Raw genomic sequence first — 22,544 nt, forward strand, 5'->3', positions numbered from 1 at the left:
TTCTTGGATACTCTTATTATGGCTTGTTAAATCTTTGGACTTTCTTAGATTTTCCTTCACATTTTCCGGTTTAGTCTCTAGATTTTCTTAACTTTACAGACTCCTCTTATATTTTTTTCTTACATTTCCCAAAGAAAATCAAGACAATGTCAAGAAAATCTTGCGAGAATTTCAAAAGAACGAAAGAAGAAGTAAGAAAAACCAATCAAAAACTATTCTAAATTCTAAATATTTTGAAATTTGCGCGCACATCTCCCACCATTTTTCTCCCCAAATCATTGCCAACCTAACAACTCCACAATTTGACAGGTGACGTTTCTCCTTACTTGACACTTCCTGTCACTTCATTTTCGTACAAGTGGGATGCCCCGGTTCATACAAAGCGTGTGACGTTCCAACACTTCTTTTGTGCTTTCCTAAAGACATTACCATGGCAGACGCTGCGTTCAACCGCAACGAAATAATCAGCCTAGTTGTGAGGTTAACCTTGGTTTCAGCCGTTACCTTCATCAGCATCAAATGGCTAATGAACCAAGTAGACCCGACCAACAAAAGCAAGAAGAAGGCGCGCAAAAAGGCCCAAGAACAGCTCAAAAGGTACGTCCAAAATCGATACAAAGATCATAAAGAAATTACATAATTTTTAGGTTAGCTGGCAGCGGTCATGCACCTTTAGTCATTGAAAACTTGTCGGACTACGAAATGATGATTGCAGCTCACTTGATCCACCCTCAGGACATAACCGTGTCGTGGGGTAACATCGCGGGGTTGGATAATTTAATTCAGGAGCTCCGCGAGACTGTTATTCTTCCAATACAACGAAAGGAGTTGTTTGCGGATTCGCAGCTCACAACAGCCCCTAAAGGTACTGAAGATTGGGGTGTAGTCAGATTAATAATTCTCTTCCACGTTTAGGTGTTTTACTCCACGGGCCTCCTGGCTGCGGGAAAACGCTCATCGCCAAAGCCACCGCTAAAGAAGCCGGGACGCGTTTCATCAACCTCGACTTGTCGATTCTCACCGACAAATGGTACGGCGAGAGCCAGAAGTTAGCCGCTGCGGTTTTCACCCTCGCTGTGAAACTCCAACCCTGCATAATTTTCATCGACGAAATTGACTCGTTTTTGCGGTCAAGAAACACCACAGATCATGAGGCCACAGCTATGATGAAAGCTCAGTTCATGTCGTTATGGGACGGGCTGATTACTGATCATAATTGTACAGTGATTGTAATGGGGGCCACTAACCGCCCCCAGGACTTGGATAAGGCGATTTTACGTCGCATGCCTGCGACGTTCCACATTCCCATGCCCAACACTTTACAAAGAATGAAGATTTTGGAGCTGACGCTGGAAAACGAGCCGGTTTCTGAAGACATGGACGCGGAGAAATTGGCGAGATTGACTGACGGGTTCTCTGGATCGGATCTGAGGGAGCTGTGTAGAAACGGTTCGGTTTACCGAGTCAGAGACTACATGAAGCAACACAACGAGTCTGTGTTGGATTCTTCAGAGGATGAGTTCCACGACGCGTTGAGACCCATCACCATGGAGGATTTATTGGTGTCTTTAAATAAAATGAAGGAGTCCAAAATGCACTGTGGAGCCCTTCCAATAAATAGGATTGAATTAGACTAGCTAGCGTGGTTCCAGTACTTGGCGCCGATTTTAAATAATTTTGAAGATACTGTAGCCGTACATGAGACTTTCTCTAATCATTTCAAGCAGTGTACCAACTATCAAGGACTTTAATTTTTTTATTTACAATTCGTGCCTCGAGTAGGCTGTGGTTGAGTATTTCCTTGGGTGTCTTACAAGTTTTATTACATTTAGAAAACCCTGTAGAGACTAGCTTTGCTAACGAGAGACCGAAAATGCTCTCTGCTTCAAAATTCGCCATCAGTCACGCTAAATCGTACAAGTACAAATGTATGAACGCGTATTTTAATTTTTTCGCACTTTCGCAATCGTAGATATGTAAATTTCAAGTGTGATAACTCAACAGATTTTACTACGTTGTTGATGTCATACGTTATGGATGTTGAATGGATCTTTTGTTATACAAATAACTCCATTATTTTTTATTTTTAAGATTTAGAAATTTAATAAAGGTTGTCCAGTGTTGAAATGGAACGAGTTTTATTTTTAATATAAGTTGTCGGAAATCTTGTGGAAATGGGTCAAACACGTGGCCAGAGGCGAATTTAGGGTATTTCGAAAGGAAAACAGCATGGGAAAAACGATTAAAAATTTGACAAATTAAAATCAACTATCCGAAATTTCAAACGGCCATAACTCGGTTATTTTTTGTCGTACGTGGATTTAGAATCTGCGCGAAATTCTGCGTAAAATGAGCACCAATACTTTGAGATTTCTCCATCAATAAGCGAGATATTGACCGAGTCTGAATCAGAGACGTAAAGGCAGCTAACTTCTATTATGAAAAAGTGAAAATTTCGAATTCGAACTATCTAAGGTAAAAAATTGCGAGAAAAACGATTTCGAAAACGGTTTGAATATATTTTCCTTAATTCCGCAGATATCGAGCAAAATCGTTTTTGGAGCTTCAAAATTTAGGCCTTCTGGCAATAACCCGAAATTTCAAACGTCTCTAACTCAGTTATTTGTTAACAGACGAGAATAACAAGGGTGGTTTTGGATTCAGCGCAAAATTCTGCGTAAAATGAACCCATCTAGCTCAAATTTTCTTAACAAATAAACGAGATATCGATAGAAATAGAGGGTGTTTTTAGAGTCATTTTCAAGACGTTGTTTCGGGGTGAAAACTGTGTGTAATATTATTAAATTATATATCGATCGAAAGAGGAGCTCGAGATCTGTCAACTGACCGAATTTCAGATCGATACGGCAAATATTTTATAAGGGGCGATCGAAAAACGAAAAATTGAAAATTTTTCATGGATTGAGTCGCAAAATTTTTTTGCCGAAAAAATTGACTATCGAATTTTCGACTTTTGAGGGCGGATTCTTAAACGATGGTAAAAGCCGTTTCTCAAAATCTTTCGTATTTTGAGCTTTGAAAATTTTCCATCTCAAAATTAAATATTCGAAATTTTGATTGCTTATAACTAACTTATTTGTAGACCAAAGTTAAAAACTCTCGCCTTTTTGGATTTCACGTAAAATTCTGCGTAAAATGAGCCTCAATAACGCAAGTTTGCTCCAAAAACAAGCGAAATATTGACCTCAGAAATTTGACATAGTTTTAGTCATGAAATCTATCAAAATATGTAGTACTACCAACATCTCAAAATATTTTTCCGCCTACTGGCCGCATAATTAACCACGCTCATTACTTCCTGATTTTATGACCACTTGCAAATCATAAATTTTTCGCCATAGTCCGAGAATGCTGCCAAGGCAAGATAAATATAAATACCTCCGAGAAGGGCATTGCATTTTTACAACGAATCTAATTATCTCACTCTATAATTTAATTGAAAACATCATAATTCTCTAGTTTTATATTCCTACAGTGGGTTGAGACATGTATTTATTTTGAAACAATTACAAAAATGCGCATAAATCAGTTGAATGATTTATTGATAGAGTTCAGTTTCCAACTGGTACAAGTTTTCTAGGAATGTATCATATTTTATTCCAGATAAATTAGTACGATATCCCCGATTTATGACTGCAAGAATAATTAACAATAACTCATTTAATATTTAATTGCACATTACTAAAGCGTGAACTAGTTACAAGTGAGTCACAACGCATTTAAAAGAATTAGTTAAAAGAGAGATATAACTCAATGGTGTTTAAAATACTGTTAACCAAATAAGATTGACGAGATCGCATCTTATTTGCACCGATTTTGATCAAAATACTCTTCAACTGCGACAATATTTTTCTAGTAGCATCTTTCGTCTTACCAAAGGAGTTTGTCCCCACAATTTCGTTGATTATATATAAATAAGTCAAGTGGTTTTCCAACACAAAAATATCAACATCTTCATCTAAAACTTGAATTTCTTTGACCAAACTTTTGATCGTGGAGTTCTGATAAATGGGATGAATTCCCACTTGTACGATCATTACTCTCATGATACTGAACAAATGCAACTGAAATTCCGACACCAAAATCGAGGTCTCATATCAAACGAAAATCTTACCTTCATCTCACGATTTCCACGGTTGAGCTCCTTCACCATCACAATTAATTTTCTCTGAAACGTAACAACAATCCTATCAATTTCCGTGTTGTCCCAAATCCCGTTTTCTCGATACTCGAAAAATAAAACTTGAAGTTCTTCGAAATCGTGGAGAATCGAAGCAGCGTCTTCACTATCGCATCTCTTCAGTTTGATAATGATGTACGACAGGAGTTTGATGAGGACGTGAGTGAATGTCTGCGGGACTAAACTTTCCGTGAAGACTTTGTAGACTTGTACATTTCGAATGATGGGAGGCTGGTGGAGTTTTTCTGTTACATCAATAGTGTGACAACTTCCGAAGAGTCGCAGTTCTTTTAGGATTTTTGTGAGGGTTTTTAGGAGGGCGACCATGTCTCGGAAGCGCCGGGTTGGGTAAGTGTCGATGTGGAGCTTCTCTAGGGCTTCTTTCAAGCTGAAGACGGGAGTTTTCTGAAAAATTGCCAAAATGGCAAGAGTAGTTTTATTATAAGCGCTTAGAAAAAATAATGTGTGCACAGACTACAAAGAGTTAAGCTTGCGGGCTTAAATCTTCTCGGTAAATGTTTGTCTTGAATTAATAAAGCGACTTGGGTAACAATAATAAATCATATTTATTTATAATATTTAAGATAACATTTTAGATATTCTTTGAATTTTTCTGAATATATATATTTTTAAATTGTCTGGGGAGTCTCTTTTTAGTTCTTTTAGACTATAAAGTCTCTATATTCGAATTTCCGTTTTAAAATTTTTAGTTCTGCTTAAATTGCATAGATTTTTCTAGAATGTGCATAAATTCTTCTTGATTTTTCTTCAGATTCTCTAGATTTTCGATAAATTCTTTTTATATTTTCCGCATTTTCCACGATTTTGCTTAAACTCACTCTTTAAATTCATTTTAGATTCTTCTTAGGGTTTCAAATTATTTTTTATAATTTCCTTGGATGCTTTAGATCTGTTTAAATTTTGTAGATTCTCTTTGAATTTTCTAGACTTTTCTAGCAAAATGCATTAATATTGTCTCTTTAATAATCTTTAGATTAATCTTCGATCTTCCTCAATTCTTCTTAGATGCTGTGGATTTTCTTCAGATTTATCTATAATTCAGTTAAAACTGTTTTAATTATCCTTGAATTTGATAATGGTCTTCTCTACAGTTTCTTTCGACTTTTCCTTAGGATCCACTTGGATTTTCTTTGGTCTCTGATTTTTCCTTCCTGATTCTTTTTAGAGCCACTACATTTTTCTTGAAGGTTTCTACAAGTTTTTTTTAAATTATTCTTACATTTTCTTTATATTTCGCTGAGATGCACTAGATAAATTTTTCTTCCAGCTTATTTATAAAATTCGTTGGATTTTCTTCAATTCTTTTAGATATTCCTTAGAATTTTAGAGGCCACTACTTCTTAAGTGTTCATTAATTGCACCAATGGACAACATTTTAGAACAAGAAATAGTTATTTTAAATTTTTTTATTTCAGGACGAATCAAAAATTTTCATTTTTTTTAATAAAATTCATATCTTTGTTAATTTTTAAGTTATGACGATGAAAATCATGGCGGTCACTAATTTTAAAGTGTTCATTAACTGCACCAAAGCACAAAATTTTAAACTAACAAATAGAGATTTTAGAATTTTTCAACTTTTTTTTTTAAATTCGCATCTTTGTTAATTTTTAAGTTATGACGATGAAATTTATGGAGGTTACTATTTCTAAAGTGTTCAATAACTGCACCAAAGCACAAAATTTTAGAACAAGAAATACAGATTTTAGAAATTTTCATTTTAGGATGGACCAAAAATTTTCAACTTTTTTTAATAAGTTTAAGGTACAGTTATGCCCATATTTAAATTTTGACATTTACTATGGTTTTATAAGAGGGTGCAAGATTTTTGAACGTGAGTGTAAATATGGTGGATAGCACGTGCTGACTGAACATTTCGCACTCCTGCGACTGAGCCAAATTTCACATTCGCGTGAAACATCCAACTTTCAGCACTAGTTATACAATATACTATTTTTTTTTTCGATTCCTTCAACATTCGTTGATCTGTGGTCCGAGTTTGAACCTGCTGAACTGTGTTAAACAATTTCATAGAAAATATAAAGGCTTTAGCAGCATTTTTCAGATAGTTTGTCGAGAACTATTATAGCTATTTAGAGTAGGTAGTTTTTCTTAATGTCTCTAGTTAATTAGTGTTATGTCATGTTTATTCCCGTGATAATGTAAGCTCGTACTGTAAATGTCAAGTATTTTTGTAATAATTCTCGGAAAATGAGAGCTGTATGTAAATATCCAAGTAAATTTGAATGTATTAGGAAATGGGATGAATGTCCGCATACACAATGACAGCACTTAATCCACTTGGATTTATTATGCAACAGGAATTACGAAACTTTATTTGAATAGTTGATTAGAGGAGATATGAAGTGGAAGATAATCTACATTTTATAACGAATGTTAATTTTATCTCTTTTGTTACCATGCTAGACACAGCCAAGCGGTCTATCGCTTATTCGTCGATGTATATTTACACAAAAGGTGGAATAACTGATACGAAGATAAAAAAAATCCTCAAACAACCAATAAAACTATCGCTCTGTGATAACGCTTCCCAGAAATCCGAGCGATTTCCACGAATTTCTTCCCACCACTTCTTCGCTATCACCCCATCAGTCGATGACACATCATTCAGTCATCGTGTTGCGACACCGTGAGTCGCCAGAAACTGGAAAATGTAAACGGAAATTGCCGTTTCTTTCAATTTAGCTTAGAAAAATTACGAAATTCCCGGTTTTTTCAAGCGCCATCTGGTGGTGGACAGATCGCATGTTGCAGTTGCCTACACTGATCTGTGTCGAGTCGCGAGTGCCGTAAAAAAGACAAAGACGTTTGACAGTGCCAGTGATTTTTGGCTTAAAATACCGAGAATCGCCCCAATTTCTTTCAAAGGAAGTGCCCCAGCAGCCCCTCGAGCCCGAAATGGGGCACAGTGCGTGATGTCGACAGTGTGGCTCGTGTTGGAACGCATGTGTTTAATTACCAGAGTGGCATCGTCCTGTGGTTTAAAGGGCTCTGTCGAGGGGGCTGCGCCCTGAATCGACTTGCCCTTTCGTCGAGAGTCCGGACGCTGGAGCATCGTGTGATTTTTTCAATGTTACCAACAGTCTCCAGTGCACTAGATAAATTTATAAACATTTCGCGGATCCCAGAAGAGAGATTTTTATGGGGCTGTGCTCCAGCTGCGGCAAATCCAAGGACCGATTTAAAGGTAAGGCTCTTGCACCCCGGTGGCCCAAGAAAAGCCTTTAAACTAGTGACATAATATCAGCGAGATAACATTACCTTGAAGGTCGCAATATGTAAATAGTTCCGCTTCTGCTTGTGTAAACAATTTTTCGTCCCTCCCCCTCGATGCGGCCCTGGCGAAGGGAATTCAAAGGGTTACCAGGGATGGTGTGAAGGTCGTTCCGATGAAGGGCATTCTAGGTAAATGATCCGGTTTTCGTCAAGAATCCAACACTCTCAAATTGTTTATGTTGGAGTTATTTATAGGCGGTTTTAATGGTGATTTTGGAAAGTTTCTTCGCACCGTTCGATCTATCAAATCCAGCGAAAAACAACAAATTATCATCCAAATCTACGAAACCTGTCTATCGTAGTATTTATTTACTACGTAGCTCCTTTCCAAGAAACGAGACAATCGGAGATAAATCGCGGATACAGGGAGGCCCCGAAAATCCCATTACTAATAAATTGCACAACTTCAAACCGAGCTAAATTTTCATATCGGTTTCCGGTCTTGATATTTAGGTCAACATTGATTTTCATATCATCTCGCACCATTTGTGGCTATTTCAAATTTAATTAAATTAATACGATTATTATAATTTTTATAGATGCCAGACCGAATGTTGCTCAGGGCTTGTCATGCGCTTTACAGCAGTTCTCAACAGGTCGTCTGATGCAATACGTGAACCTATAGCTGAAATTTTTTTTTACATTCTCGAGAACCTATAAAACTACTACTTTATACGCGGCTTGAGTCAGTGCTACCACCGACTTCGCTTTAAGGTAAGATACGGAAATCGCCATGACTGGTGGGAGTTTGATAAGATATGATAACTTAATAAATAGTGCATCAGGATGTGAAAAAGCCGCAGGAATTGAGATTTTGTGGAGCCTTGAGATAAAGAGTGCTTCTAGAAAGATAAATTTGCACGATTTTTAAAGTTTATTTGTCTATACAGGTGTCCCAGAATGGTTGATAAATCTTTCGCATGCTTTGTGTAATGCAGTGTCCCCAGGCATTTGAGTTTTTGAGTTACTTTTGGGATGCCTGTATATATCGGACTTCTATAAAAGAAAATAGCATTGTAGTAGGCGTTCAAAACCAGTGAAAATGTGCCGCCTTTTGGTGAAGGTGAACTGTGCTAATGTTTGACACTTGTCTCCACTGTCGTTTTTTCGATTCCGTCAATTCGAACCCAGAGATTGATAGTTTCAACACCTTGCAGGCTTTGAATTCGTGAGTAACCTCTAATTAAAACACCAAACCTCAAAATTTGACTCTGTAAAATTGTTCAGTATTTGAGCTAAGTGGCAAGGGTATAAATCTTCAATTTCCAGAGCACACTGGATGTTATATTCTTTTGTAGAAACCCTGTACAAAATTATTTTTACAATTACGAACCAACTACGCCACTGGTATTAAATAATAAATCAAAAAAATAATCCTAAAATGACTTTGATTTAGAATTCTGCAGTCTTTGCAAATTGTTCTCTGATTGGTCTATACTAAACTGATTTTTCCGATTAGGTGTTTGGAGAGTTACATTCTAGCATTGTTTTTCAATTGTTTCGGATGCGTTAAGAAACTTCTTAAAACACTTTTTTGTGAGTTGGTGCTACTGTCAATTGCTTGTCAAAACTTTCAGATTCACCCAATAACAAACGTCCTTTCATGACAGTTTACACTTGAATGATGTTTCACCAACATGACCGTTCTAGGAAAATGTCCCTAAACGGAAACTTCAAAATGTTTTTCTAAAAAAACATTAAAACAATGCCTCAACAAAAAGCATCAAGGGTGGCTATGAAATGTCAAAGCAATTTGCCGCTCATTACAAATGTGGGTTTATATTTTTCAACTGACTTTTGTAGTTAACCTCAATCATGGAACAATGTAAGTTTTGAAAAAAAAAACCCTCCTAGTTTCTCTAGTTGTTAGTTTAAAACCTTAAAATTATAAACTTACGACAGAAAACCGTCACAAAAACGTTGTTGATGTAAATGACATTATAAATAATTTTCAAAATAGTTACATTCACGATGAAACCAAAACGGCAAAATAATGCATGACTAAAATTTGAGAGCTATTCTTGATGCTAGAAACATTTATAAACACCTTGTATAAAACACACATTTCATAAAACAGTTTGGTTCACTTTTGTTTTAATTTTGGAACGCGAAACTTACGAAAACAAAATTATTTACAGGACCTTGAAATCTACAGGGTGTTTGGGGTTTTAGATTTGTAGTTTACCTTACAGAACTGCCAAATCAAAAAAACGCGAACAGCAAGTTAACTCATACACTCTTCGCACTTCACAATACATTATGTGTCAATTGGGCAAAAGTTGCGTAAATTCTAAATTCTTTTCTGATTAAAAAATGATAAGTAGAATCAAAAATAGAGTCAATGAAAAAAAATGGAATCTACACAGCTTGCTATAGCCAGAGAAAACAATTATAATTGGCTTTGCAGAATTTTTAATACAGTCGCGCCACTGCAAAACGTTTAGCAGCGTGTCAAAATACCACCATCGTCTAAAATTATGTACATTTTGTTTGTTTCAATAGTTCAAGTTTATTTTGGCGCGCATAACTAGACGGCGTCAATCAAATTAACTCGTACACTTGTCGCTCGGCAAATTATCGCGTTGCCAATTTTCAATACCCTCAGAATCCGTCAATTAAATTGTCGTATCAAGAACGAACCGACATGACTTCACGGTTCTGACGCCCACTAAATTCTAACTTTTATTGATTATTATACCTGGTGTTCAATTTTTTCTGCGAGGAGTTGTAAAATGTTAAATGGTTTGATAAAGAAAGCGTTGCTATTTCCGTATGGAGTAGGAGAAGTGCACGCAATACATGAGAATTCGTTGTGTTCACGTGTAAGTCGACCCTTTTTCTGGACACTTGGTAACAGTTCTCAATTTGCTGTAAACTAACACGTTTAATCCAATGTGAGTCATGAACTTTAAACGAGGTATTAAGCGGTCATATCTGTGACAATTCTCAATTTGCGGTAGATAAAACAATCCTGTCCTAATAATTGCGTCAAAATTCCCATTATTGCGAGACCTACGTGGAATCCCACCCAAAGTTATTTCTTTATATTTATGCTTGATTAAACCGTTTGATTTATAAGTTATAATTAGCTCCACTGTACTCCACGATTTCCACGCTTTTTCCGTGCGAATTGTGAAAATAGTTTTTCGGTAGCCGCGAAAACTCGCGTGGCAACGGTCACGTATCATGTTTAAATATTTGCACCGAATGTAATTCCATTTTTTTCTCCATTGATGATAATTTTAGCTCCGTGTGTGGCTGCATGTTGTAGCACACAGATCGTTCTCACGATTCCGGTTAAGATAAGATTACGAACTGAATGATAATAGCAGTATTGCAGTTTTGGTGCTCTGCCAAGAAGCACGCGTTTTGAATTTTTTGTTTTCAATGTGTTTTTTCTCCCCAGACAAATCGACGAAAATATGTGGCCAACTACATTCGGTTGTTACACCCCTTCATGCGACACATGAACCGACAAGTTCAAATTATTTGAATGGGCATCTGCCTGTTCGAAATCACGTAGAGAACAATAGACCCCTTTCGGCGAACATGGCGACGTCTTTCCCGAATATGAACATCACCAACACCATCAGGGGGGTGGTCAGCAAGAGGAGGAACCGGTACAAACAGGACGGGTTCAACCTGGACTTGACTTGTATCCTTTTTGGGGGAAAACGGGGTTTTTAGGGTTGTTTTGGTCCCTCGAGCCGGATAGACCTCGCCAGTTTTTTTTTCCTTAAGTTTTGGTTAGATATAACGGAGCACATAATCGCCATGGGCTACCCCGCCTCGAACATCGAAAGCGTCTATCGCAACCACATTGACGACGTCGTAAAACTCCTCGACTCCAAGCACAACAACCACTACTTCATCTACAATCTTTGTTCGGAACGCAATTACGACACATCCAAGTTCCACAATCGAGTACAAAGTTTTCCTTTCGACGACCACAACCCTCCGAAAATCGAGTTGATCAAGCCCTTTTGCCTCAGCGTGGAAGAGTGGTTGTCGAAGGACCCCAAAAACGTCGCCGTCGTCCATTGTAAAGCCGGTAAAGGACGAACGGGAACAATGATCTGCTGCTACCTCCTGCATAGTGGAGTTTTTGCCACTGCTGATGATGCTCTCAACCATTACGGGCAGGCCCGGACTCAGGACCGCAAAGGAGTGACGATTCCCAGTCAACTGCGGTACATCAGGTCAGTATTTTAACGAGGTGGCGCAGAGATTCCACGATTTTTTTCAGGTATTACGAGAGCATGTTAAGGGAGAAGCGGAACTACTCCCCCGTCTCCATGTACATCAAGCAGATTATCCTGGAACCGATCCCGAATTTCGCAGGCGGCCAAGGCTACATCTGCTTCTCCATCTCGCAGCAGACTTTGCAAGAACAAGACGAGCGGCACACGCAGAAATGCGCGAAGTTGTTCAAGAGCGGAGTTTACGAAGTGAAAAAGGGTGAATCCAAGTTGGTTATCAACATGGACTTGTGTGTTAAGTTGTCCGGTGACATTAAAATGGAGTTTTTTAATAAGCCGAAACTTGGGAGGAAAGAACGAGTTTTTCAATTCTGGTTCAACACGTTCTTTGTTGTGAATCAAATGGACAATTCGAACGGTTTCATCGAACAGAACGGTAGTGGTGCGTGCGAACAGATTTATATATTGACGTTGAGGAAGGACGAACTCGATATTGTTAATAAAAAGGACAAACAAAATAAAGTGTTTAGTGCTGACTTTCAGGTAAGGAGAAGAGTGCAAAGAAACTGTATAACGTGAGGATTTCCCCTCTTTCGTTAAAAAGGGAATCTACTGTATACGTAAAGCTAGTTGTCAAGGAATTACCAACTAAGCTATTTATATTATCGCCGAAGTCATATTCCATTGTTTCAAAGTGCTGATATGAAGTGTTAACGATTGATAAAACCTTCATAACTAGTTGCAACCTGAAATTTATAAAAAAAAGAGAAAAAATGAGGAGGATTGACAAATCGTTGTCCAGATGAAATTATCAAAACTGTTATAAATGACTGATAAACTTATCAGACGTTGATCGATCATCGACTTCAGTGAACTACTTTTAGTTTTAATAGCGATAATTACTGCATTGTTATAAATTTACTAAATTTAAAATATTGCAACTATCAAAAGCAGCTCGGAATTTTGACAAGGAGGGGTAGCCCTGTTAACTAGTGACATTGGTAATTCAGAACTGCCAACAATATCATCTTTTCACACCAGTTACAAGCTACAAGGTCTTTAAATGTTTATAGCATCGTGGGTGGCTATGAAATGTCAAAAAAAATTGCCGCTCGATACAAATGTGGGTTTAGAGTTTTCAACTGACATTTAATCATTGAACAAAGTTAGTTTAAAAAAAAAGGTTTAAGTTGTGGTTCGAAGCCTGAAATCTTAAAACTTTGAAACAAAACCATAATTGAAATGACGTAAGTGACATTTTAAATAATTTTAAACATAGCTGTATTCTCTATAAAAAACGCGGCAAAATAGTGCATGACAGGAATTCCAGAGCCCCCTTGATACTAGAAATATTTATAAACATCTTGTATTTATTTTGAACCGGTTATAAGTTGTCAAAATTTTCAAACTTTGAGAGGTTTTATTATTGGATTGTTCATGAAAAGTCAAAACTTTGGCAAATTGTTGGAGCTGCAAACCCAAAATGTCTCTGAGTTGGTATTATTCAAACAAAATTGTAAATATAAGGTGGCTATGAAGAGACTTTAAACGTGTATCTTACAATGTTTTATCTACAATTGTTCTCCATTTCTAATTTGTAACTTTTTGAATCACAATCTGCAAAATCTCCTACTTTTAGCACGATCATAGTTCAAGATCTTTAAAGTGAATAAAATGCCATATACAGGGTGGCCCTTCCAAAACTTTCTAGTCCATTATCTTTGTTATGAAATGAAATTTAAAACGAAGACAATTGAAAAGGTAAAGATTCACAAATAACAAATGTTTTGGACTAGAAAATCTTATCTCTTGAATAGAACGATCAAATTCAAACTCATCCTAAGTAATTGACTTTTACTTTGACAGCTGTCAATGAGATGTACATTCAAATTTTTACAAAATTCTCAGTTGACACATCAAATGTACGAATGGTCAAGAAATTTTATTTTTAAATGAATTTGATGTTGTTATTGAGCCATACAACCTGTTAAACTGACAGTTCTAAAGCAAAAAATGGCGAAGTGGTAACGTGCTATAAAGATATTTTTTAAATTTCGACTTGTCACTTTGCCATTTATCAGTATGGTTTAATAACACGACATGCCGAGCTTCTTGACGCCAAATTTTCCCGTTACTTGAGATTTCAAAGCCAACTGAGGCTGATGATATAATGATATAATTTAAGCCTACTTGATGAGATGGAAAAGTGGAAACAAAAGTCTTCATTTGAAGTTGTTGTTTTGTTTTCAGTTAACCCTCTTCTTTGAGAAAATTCCAACACACCAATCGACTTGGAGTTACCCGCAGGAAATTCCGCGCGACAGCGAAAGTTCCGAAGCTGAATGGTCAGAAGCTGACTCAGCAGAAGAAGGTTGGGAAAGCGGTGAGTACACGAGTCTTGTCCGGCATCCCGTCCAAACTCAAAATTAGGAAAAATTGAACAAAAAAAATCCAGTGATGTTACTTATTAAGTGTTGTCGAAAAAAAACTGTTTACTAAATAAAAAAAAAGTATTTATTTCATTAGGAAATTACTGTTGTATAGTTTTGAACCAATGTGTTGGCTTTGTAATAGAATATTTAAAAAAAAATAATAGAAGCAGTGTGGTCGTGGGAGACTTCCAGACCACGCTGTATCTGTAAATACTACTATAGACGCCTAGATCTGTTTCGGTTTCAAAAAAGACTTGTTACTAAAGATAGAGAGAAAATCAGCGACGATTGTTACATGTATGCTGTCAGTCGAAGTACAACGCTTCCGCAAACCATTTCATCCATTTCGTGTTGTTCGTTGTATTAACTTTTTTTATTTTATTCACCATCTGCATGCCTTACTAATCTATGTTTGGGGTTAATCTCATGCAGTCCTGGATGGCGAGACGATGGATCCTCGAGGTGTCGGCTACCGAATCTTATCAGAATGCGAGTTAGCTTCGCAACTAACAACAGCGAACAGCGACCAACAACCGGAATTGTTGACTGCCTAATTCTATGTATAACCGTGCATCCAATATTCCTAGATTTCTCTAACCCGGGCGTCCCACTGGGCCCCATTCGCGGGGCGACTTGATTCATACCGAGTACAAAATAAAGTTCTTTTAGCAACAGTACTACCCGTTGCGGGGTACAGTTTATTAAATCGAACGCCAATTTTTTGTATTTAATCGGTGTCATGGATAGGGAACAGCGCGTCTACCTCAAAATTATTATCGTAGGACAATCACATCTCGTTTGCTTAGTGATTTGAATTTAATAAACTGTATTGTGTAAGCTCAACTTGTAAGATTGTATTTTCCGTTAACGAACTATTAAAAAATTTCGAAAATTCTTGTTGGTTGACTTTTTTTGTTAGCCACCGCCCGATATGGATTGCAGGTAATTATCTCTGTAAATTGTGCTTGTGCTTTGTGTTTATTGTGTTGTATGTACTGTCGGGAAATCAGTCTTACTTAAATTTATTTCTAGGGGAGTCCACGTACCTGTGAACGGAGGCTCGAAGGGCATGCGTCGAACAAACTGTAAATACTGCATGTAACAGAGGGATTGTGTCATTTTTTTTTATTTTTATAATCATCCATTCACCCGCTTGCTTTTAATCCGAGTTTAAAATCAGTCAAAACTTTTTTGTTATTATGAGAGTACAAATGATTTTTTTGATCTCATTTCATTTTATCTTGCCAATGTTAGTACTTTGGTTACCGGTTAAGATTTGCCATTTTTTCCCCCCTAACCCCTTGAACCTCCCTATTTTAGGGAAATTTAGAAATGAACGACACTAACCGAAACGAATCGAATTGCCAGTACAATATGAAGACTGAATGATGTAATTTACGGACACAGATTCAAAAGTATACGATTTTATTGTTCAGACTTCAGTTCTAATTTTCCCTAGTTTTATTTTGTAAATTACAAAGTTTCTCTCTTCCCTAGAAAAGGCTGTTAAATTATTGTGTTAAGACCAATTTGTAGGCTCGAATTGAATAATTTAGTGTATAGTTTTCCAATGTATTTTTTTACATTCTAGGAAATACTTTTTTTATAAGTTAATCGATAAGAAAAAGTTTTTTGTTTCTGCAATTGAAACATAATTGTACTTACGACGCCAAATTCTGTTTTAACTGATTTTAATTGTTTTTACCACAAACTCCGACCCAGTGAAATCACTTTCTAAATTTTAATTACTTAAGGTACCAACCAGTTCATGTAACGTTCAAAAACAAAAGTGACTGCTTCATTAAGCAAACAGAACTAAAATAAAACCACTATTTTTATATATAAATACATAATTATATGGTTATAATAGTTTTTATATTGATATTGCTTATTGTGATTGTGATCCAGATTAACATTATATTTTCTAAGTAAGATCTGAAGCACTGCTGAATGGACAAATTTGGTAGTGTCATATGTTAAAATCAATAAAAGCTTTAAAAATTACTTCATTATTAAAATCCTCAGCGTCCTCTACCACGTCCGCGTTGGAAGTTTCCTCGTCCTCTTCCTCCAGAGTTTCCTTTGCCTTTCGGCGGAGGACTTTTCGGTCTCAGAGCCTCAATTCTCTCTGTACAACCAGTCGTGATATTATTACTAATAAAATAACTCGAATACAAATCGGCGTTGAAATTCGAATTCGTCAATTCGGGCCCTATAGTCAACCACCCGGGACGTATCGTACTGTCTCTCCCAAAAATATGCAAACGTCGGCGCCCCAAACAAAAATGCTCAATTATATGGAAAATCTCCACAGGTTTCTCCAAACTCCCATACTCATTCTCTTCGGAAATAATCAAATCAATATCAACATTAGCGTGGATGAAATCCCCATCCGTCGACCGACGCACAGTGCCTTTGATTCCCATAAGACAATGTTCTTTGGTCCTTTGGAACACTGCTTTTGGATCCAAGTTTTTGGAGTGTCCAGGATTCTTAATATTCGTTCTTATCCAACAAATATCTTCACACCTGCGTACAAAAATGAATATAATAAAACCAGAAGTGGGGTTAGTACCTGCGGAAGCCCCATTTCCTGAGACACACGCGCCCCATGTCCAACCCATCGGAACTCCCGCACCAAAGAAAAACGAAACTTCTTTGTGCGGCTACTTCTCCTACGTCTAGATTCATGATTTGGTCCCACGACCAAAACTGCATGTTTGTCGCCCCCATAGTCCTCTGATACTCCTCCAAAGGGGGCTCAATTAGTATCACATCAAACTTACAATTGATATTCTTCAAGTCGTACGACGACAAATCACATTTTAGGTACATCGGGGGGTTAGCAGTCTGCGCGATTAGCTCATCTTTCAACTTGATCAGTTCGCGCAGTTTGGGGTACTCTTCAAACCTGTCCGCGAGCCCCACGTCGCGAATGAAGTTCTGTGGACGCTGCCCAGTGTCCACGAAATGCTGGCAGTAATCATTATGGGGGTTCGAAGACTGCGTCCCTTTCAAAAACGTCGAAGAATCCCGATAAACCAACTCATTTGGTGTGTCTTTCTTGTAGTCATATTTATCGTTATCTGCGTTATTTTGGTCCGGTCGTCTCTTGGGGGCTTCACTGGCAGTGCCGAGAACTTGTCGAAGCTCTTCCGCGCTTGAAACACCGAGCTGGAACCAAATGGGGCTGTCGGGAAAAACATAACCTCAAAGTTTCAACTTACCGTTTGTGCAAGCAGTTGCTTGCGTTTACGCGACTTCTCGCGCAGGTGCTTCAAGACTTCGCCCATTGTGGGGGCTGTATCACCGAATTTCACTCATTTTCACGGTTTATTATGCGATAAACAACAAATTGGAAGAAACGCAACTGGTTGACATTTGATGAAAACACTGAGGGCGCACGCGCGATTGGCTGTTGCCATGGCAATGGCGGACTTCCAAGCGCGCCAAGTTCAAATTTAAAAAGGAAAATAGTTTGATGGTGTTGCGAGCTCTTCTTTGTGCCTCCTCGGCCCCTTCAAAAATCGCACAAAAATGATTATCAAGTGAGCAATGATGGGAGTTTTTGAATATTCGCGCCTTGGATTCCTCTCTGTGCGATAGCCATCGCGGAAAAACTTTGGTAAAAAGGTGGTAAAAACCTCTTCGGCGAGTTGTTATCATTAAAAGAGCTCTTCAGTCGCGCGTAAACGTGAAAAAGCGTCACCTGAACCTGTGCCGGTCGCGTGAATTTTCCAATAAAGGTGACGATTAAATGGCTGTAGTGCTTTTCCTTTGACGACGAAGAAAATGTCTTGCAATTATTTAACACCTCGTGGTATCGAGGTAAAAAATTCCGACGCTTTATCTGAAGTGTCCGAAAGCGGCACAGCCACTTCTGGTTTTAACTCCAACTGGGGCTCCAGGGAGGAATTAAGGGACTTCGTCGCAAAACACGGATTAAAAGATATTTCGGATTTGTACCAGGACCGTTTCAGAGTCGATCGGAAGAAATTGGAGCAGATGCTTAGTGGTAAGTGCGATTTTCACGTGGTACAAAAAGTAAGTTTTTTTTAAGGGGACAATGATGCGCTCATACCTGCAGACGTCTTTTTTGCGAAGATTATGGAAGATACTGACACTTATATTACTTGGCCCAACAAACTCAAATTGGGTGCTAAATCGAAGAAGGATCCGCACGTGAGGATTGCGGGGAAACCGGAAGATGTCCAAACGGCCAAAGACAGGATTATGACTATTTTGTACACGAGGTGCAATCGGGTGACCATGAAGATGGACATCAGTTACACGGACCATTCCCACATCATTGGTAAGTTCACGTGGTGACAACACCAGTGTTAATGATCTTCGCAGGTAAGGGAGGGTTGAGTATTAAGCGAGTCATGGAGGAGACGCAGTGCCACGTGCATTTCCCCGACTCCAACAGATCAAATCCGATGGAGAAGAGCAACCAGGTGTCCATCTCCGGGGATTTGGAGGGGGTGGAAAGTGCCAGGTGCCGCGTGAGGGTGAGTTTTCCCAAATCTTGACTTTTTGGCATCTCTGTTTGTCCAGGAGCTCATTCCGCTGATCTTCGGCTTCGAGCCTCCCTTCATGGCACAAAACATCGACAATACATGTCCGTTCGTTGTCAAAATCCAGGAACAGTACAAAGTCCAGGTCATGTTCAAGACACGCTCGAAACTCCACGCCACCATCGTCTTGGTCAAAGGAGTAGAATGGGAAGTGGAGCAAGTAAAACAAGCCACAATCCTCCTGATGGAATTCATGTGTGAGAACTTGACCAATCAAGTTGCTGTGCAGATGTCGATCCAGATTTCGCCTCAACACCATCAGATTGTCTTGGGGAAGAACCACTCGAATCTAAAGGCGATCATGCAGTACACCAAATGTCAGATTATGTTTCCGGACGCTCAAGATCAAAATATTCCTAGTTTGAAGAAGAGCAACGTGAATATCTCTGGAAATATTCACAACGTGTACAGAGCTCGCCAGCTTTTGATTGGAAGTTTGCCTCTGTTGATCATTTTCGACCTTCCAGAAGACGCAGCGGGTTTGAAGATACGTTCAGAACAGATCAACGAGATCCAGACGAGTTGCGACGTTACCATCAACATCAGACAGAAGACCAAGCAAATGATTAAAGCGTGCATCATTAAGGGAATTGAACGTCACGCAAGTGAGTACCACTTCCTGGTGGAGTTTTAGTTAATTTCTTTGTTCCAGCGAATATTTACAAGGCTCGGAACATCATCCTCGGCATCGATGAGCCCCCAATCCAAGCTGATATCCCCGCTTTTTACCACATCCCATCCATCCCGGTTTCTCCTTCGATATCCAGCACTCACGACCTTCTCACCACTCCCACTAACATCAACCCTCCGCCCATTTCACCTTTGCTCAGCCCTCTTTTCTCTTGGCACTATCCTTCCGGAAATTTAGGCCACACCTCTCCTTTCCTTAACATCCCTTCTAAGGCCCCCACGATGTACAACATGATGCAACAAACCTCCAGCAGTTCCGCATTTTCTTCGTACCAATCAGACGCGAAGGCTGATTCTAGTTTGTCGAGCATTTCCGGGAATAGCAGTGGGAGTGCCCATTTCGTCTCCAGCCCCCGAGGTTCGGTCTCACCACAAAGTGAGATTCCCACTACTTCAGACTACCAATCAATGAACGAGAAGAAGGGGGTGTTTGACAGTTACGAGAGCAAACGCCTTGCTGGGTTCAAGGCGATGCAGACTAGACCAAGTCCGGGGGTTTACAGGGTGCCGACGAGTGCTTGGGCGGGATGCGGGATCAGCCACACGAGTCCAGCAGGGTAAGAGAAAAGACACGTTTTTAAGGGTTGGTAGCTCTGCAATGTTGCAGGAGCACCGCAGAGTTGCCAACTGGCAATAAATTGGCGAAAATTATTTGCATGAGGGTGGCTACGACTTTGACAGTGTTACGTCCAAAATCTCAATGCCTTATTTCTATAAATGAAAAAGTCAAAGCCATAAACGTACTAAAAATGTTAGTTCAATGTAAATTTAAATTATCGAACTTGAAGTACCAAAAATGTCAAAAATGTCACTTTATGATAATCGCAATTACAAATATGACTTTCGAAATTTTGTTGTCGCGACTGTATAGTCACGTGATGTCAGATAATCTAGGAAAAAAGTGCGTACTTACATTTATAATTGGACCGGAAGGGCTTCCGTTATTGGAATTCATCTTCAAACACACTCGACACCTCAGAGATCAAACTGAAGATCAAAGCCACTTTGATTATTAGCAACAATTTAATTATGACACTGACATTGCGTCATGGCAATCTGGATCGTTTTTTGTTTATTTTATTTTCATTGATTCTTTTTGTAAGAGAAGAAACGTTGCATAATTAATTAAAAACTACTCAAATTCATTTACAATCGAGTTCAAGTTTTTCACTATTATACAATAAGGGCCAAAAATAACTGCAACACTATTAAAATTTACCTCTAAACAAAGTGCACATTCGACAGATCACACACAAACTGACGACCAAAGCCACCTTGATTATTCCCAAAATTTCAGTTTTGACAGTGATATTGAGTCATGGCAATCTCGATCTTTTTTCTGCTAATCATATTTGCTTCGATTGTTTTTGTAATTGGAGAAACGTTGCATAATAAATTAAAAAGTACTCAAATTCATTTACAACTGAGTTCCAGTTTTTTTACTATTATACAATAAAGGCCAAAAATAACTGGAACACTATTAAAATTCATCTTCAAACAAATTGACGACCAAAGCCACCTTGATTATGCCAAAATATTCAGTTTTGACAGTGATTATGTCATGGCAATCTCGATCTTTTTTTTCTGCTAATCATATTTTTTTTATTCTTTTTGTAATTGGTCAAACATTGAATAACAAATTAAAAAGTACTCAAATTCATTTACAATTGAGTTCAAGTTTTTTACTATTATACAGTAAGGGCCAAAAATAACTGGAACACTAATTCATCTTCAAACAAACTGCACACTTGACAGATCACTTACAAACAGACGACGAAAGCCACCTTGATTATTCCCAAAATTTCAGTTTTGACAGTGATATTGAGTCATGGCAATCTCGATCTTTTTTCTGCTAATCATATTTCCGTCAATTCTTTTTGTAATTGGAGAAGCTTGCATAATAAATTAAAAAGTACAATTAAGTTCAAGTTTTTCCACTATTAATACACCAAAGGCCACTTTTTAAATTAGAGAAAATAAATAGCGAAACTGTCATCGCCGCACGGCCTCCTAAGATATTTAATTTCAGCTTCCAGAACGTATTATCAATTTTTTCATTTGTTTTATTAACGCGGTGTTTAGGCCTACCGTGTAATAACTGTGCCTACTTCGTTCAAGTTGAAAGTACGATTTACCCAACTAAATTTTTGAGTTCGTCCCTGTAGAATTGCCACTCTAGCCCCTGTTTCTGCTAGATTCTTCAAGAAGGACGAGGACATCTGGAAGTCCCCGGAAGCCCTGCCGTCGACCTCCGCCTGCTTCCAGAACACGAGCAACCTCCTAGACCACAGCCCGCTGTCCCTCATAAATCGCGTAACGACGAAGACATGGTCGGACGTCCCGTCCCTCCTCAGCTCCTTAGGGTTGGACCACTACGTGACTTTGTTCGTGAAACACGAAGTCGATCTGGCCACTTTCGCCACTCTCTCCGACAAAGATTTGATGACAATTGGAGTGAAGGCCTTTGGAAGTCGGCGCAAGATGTTGCTGGCAATCTCCGAGCTGAACAAGAGATCGAGCTCTTTTGCGGTGGCGCCGGGAGCTGAGAGGAAGAGTCCTTCGTCGAATTCGCCACCGAGCCACAGTAGCAGCCCCAGAGAGAATTGGTAGATAAAATTGAGTTGTACCAAGATTTTTGTCAATTTTGACTACTTTTTTGATATTTAATGTATTTGTTTTAATGTTGTGTTGTTTTGGATTTTTGAGGTGTATGGTGAGTGTTTAACGACTCTCATGTAAATTATTACGTAAAAATCAACGCGCATTTTCTATGGATTATAATAATTTACTGTGACGAGTTTTATTTGTATAATTTTTAGAAGTCGGTCCCGAATGTGATATTTTATAATAACCGTAGCCGTAGTTAAAATCTCACCTTATTGTAGTTTTAACTGGCGTAATTTTAAGGTTCTATTTTGTAAGCAAAAGTTTTAATTTGCGATTTGATTCTTTGATTGATGTTTAAAATTTTACGTGATAAATTAAAACTTTTGTACAATTATACAATGTGATGTAATTTACTATTTATTCTTTATTAATATTTATAACCACTAGTTAAGTATTGATTGATTATTACAGAGTTGGATATATCTGCATCTGTTGTTTTTATTATTCCTCTCAAAAATGC

General features: G+C 38.2%; 5 protein-coding genes across 6 annotated transcripts; 3 read left to right on the forward strand and 2 right to left on the reverse strand.

The window, feature by feature from the left end:
- The first annotated feature begins 283 nt into the window (after window positions 1-283).
- On the forward strand, window positions 284-2,127 carry nmd (no mitochondrial derivative). Its single transcript, XM_088041876.1, has 3 exons — window positions 284-597; window positions 648-865; window positions 916-2,127. The coding sequence occupies exons 1-3, from the start codon at window positions 431-433 to the stop codon at window positions 1,635-1,637; spliced, it is 1,107 nt and encodes a 368-aa protein (XP_087898002.1). The 5' UTR covers window positions 284-430; the 3' UTR covers window positions 1,638-2,127.
- Window positions 2,128-3,544: 1,417 nt separating this feature from the next.
- On the reverse strand, window positions 3,545-8,016 carry LOC148171053 (uncharacterized). The gene is made up of 3 exons (XM_088041653.1): window positions 7,505-8,016; window positions 4,136-4,606; window positions 3,545-4,085 (listed from the first exon to the last, which is right to left on the reverse strand). The coding sequence occupies exons 2-3, from the start codon at window positions 4,526-4,528 to the stop codon at window positions 3,750-3,752; spliced, it is 729 nt and encodes a 242-aa protein (XP_087897779.1). The 5' UTR covers window positions 4,529-4,606; window positions 7,505-8,016; the 3' UTR covers window positions 3,545-3,749.
- Window positions 7,346-16,153, forward strand: Pten (phosphatase and tensin-like protein). Of its 2 annotated transcripts, none has more exons than XM_088041643.1 (6): window positions 7,346-7,430; window positions 10,926-11,174; window positions 11,271-11,718; window positions 11,766-12,261; window positions 13,969-14,101; window positions 14,583-16,153. In XM_088041643.1, exons 1-6 carry the CDS (start codon window positions 7,385-7,387, stop codon window positions 14,702-14,704), a joined length of 1,494 nt encoding a protein of 497 aa, XP_087897769.1. In that variant the 5' UTR covers window positions 7,346-7,384; the 3' UTR covers window positions 14,705-16,153. The 2 variants fall into 2 exon arrangements, with proteins under 2 accessions (XP_087897769.1, XP_087897770.1); XM_088041644.1 differs by having other exon boundaries at window positions 15,183-16,153.
- On the reverse strand, window positions 16,004-17,575 carry Mettl14 (methyltransferase like 14). Its single transcript, XM_088041650.1, has 3 exons — window positions 17,378-17,575; window positions 16,726-17,324; window positions 16,004-16,679 (listed from the first exon to the last, which is right to left on the reverse strand). The coding sequence occupies exons 1-3, from the start codon at window positions 17,441-17,443 to the stop codon at window positions 16,172-16,174; spliced, it is 1,173 nt and encodes a 390-aa protein (XP_087897776.1). The 5' UTR covers window positions 17,444-17,575; the 3' UTR covers window positions 16,004-16,171.
- Window positions 17,576-17,942: 367 nt separating this feature from the next.
- On the forward strand, window positions 17,943-22,531 carry BicC (protein bicaudal C). Its single transcript, XM_088041641.1, has 6 exons — window positions 17,943-18,165; window positions 18,211-18,462; window positions 18,507-18,661; window positions 18,708-19,332; window positions 19,380-19,974; window positions 21,613-22,531. Exons 1-6 carry the CDS (start codon window positions 17,943-17,945, stop codon window positions 22,025-22,027), a joined length of 2,265 nt encoding a protein of 754 aa, XP_087897767.1. The 3' UTR covers window positions 22,028-22,531.
- Window positions 22,532-22,544: the final 13 nt, after the last annotated feature.

This window comes from Gnatocerus cornutus, chromosome 7 (assembly GCF_029298725.1).
Source record: "Gnatocerus cornutus isolate USDA-ARS CGAHR chromosome 7, icGnaCorn1.1, whole genome shotgun sequence".
Taxonomy (NCBI): domain Eukaryota; kingdom Metazoa; phylum Arthropoda; class Insecta; order Coleoptera; family Tenebrionidae; genus Gnatocerus; species Gnatocerus cornutus.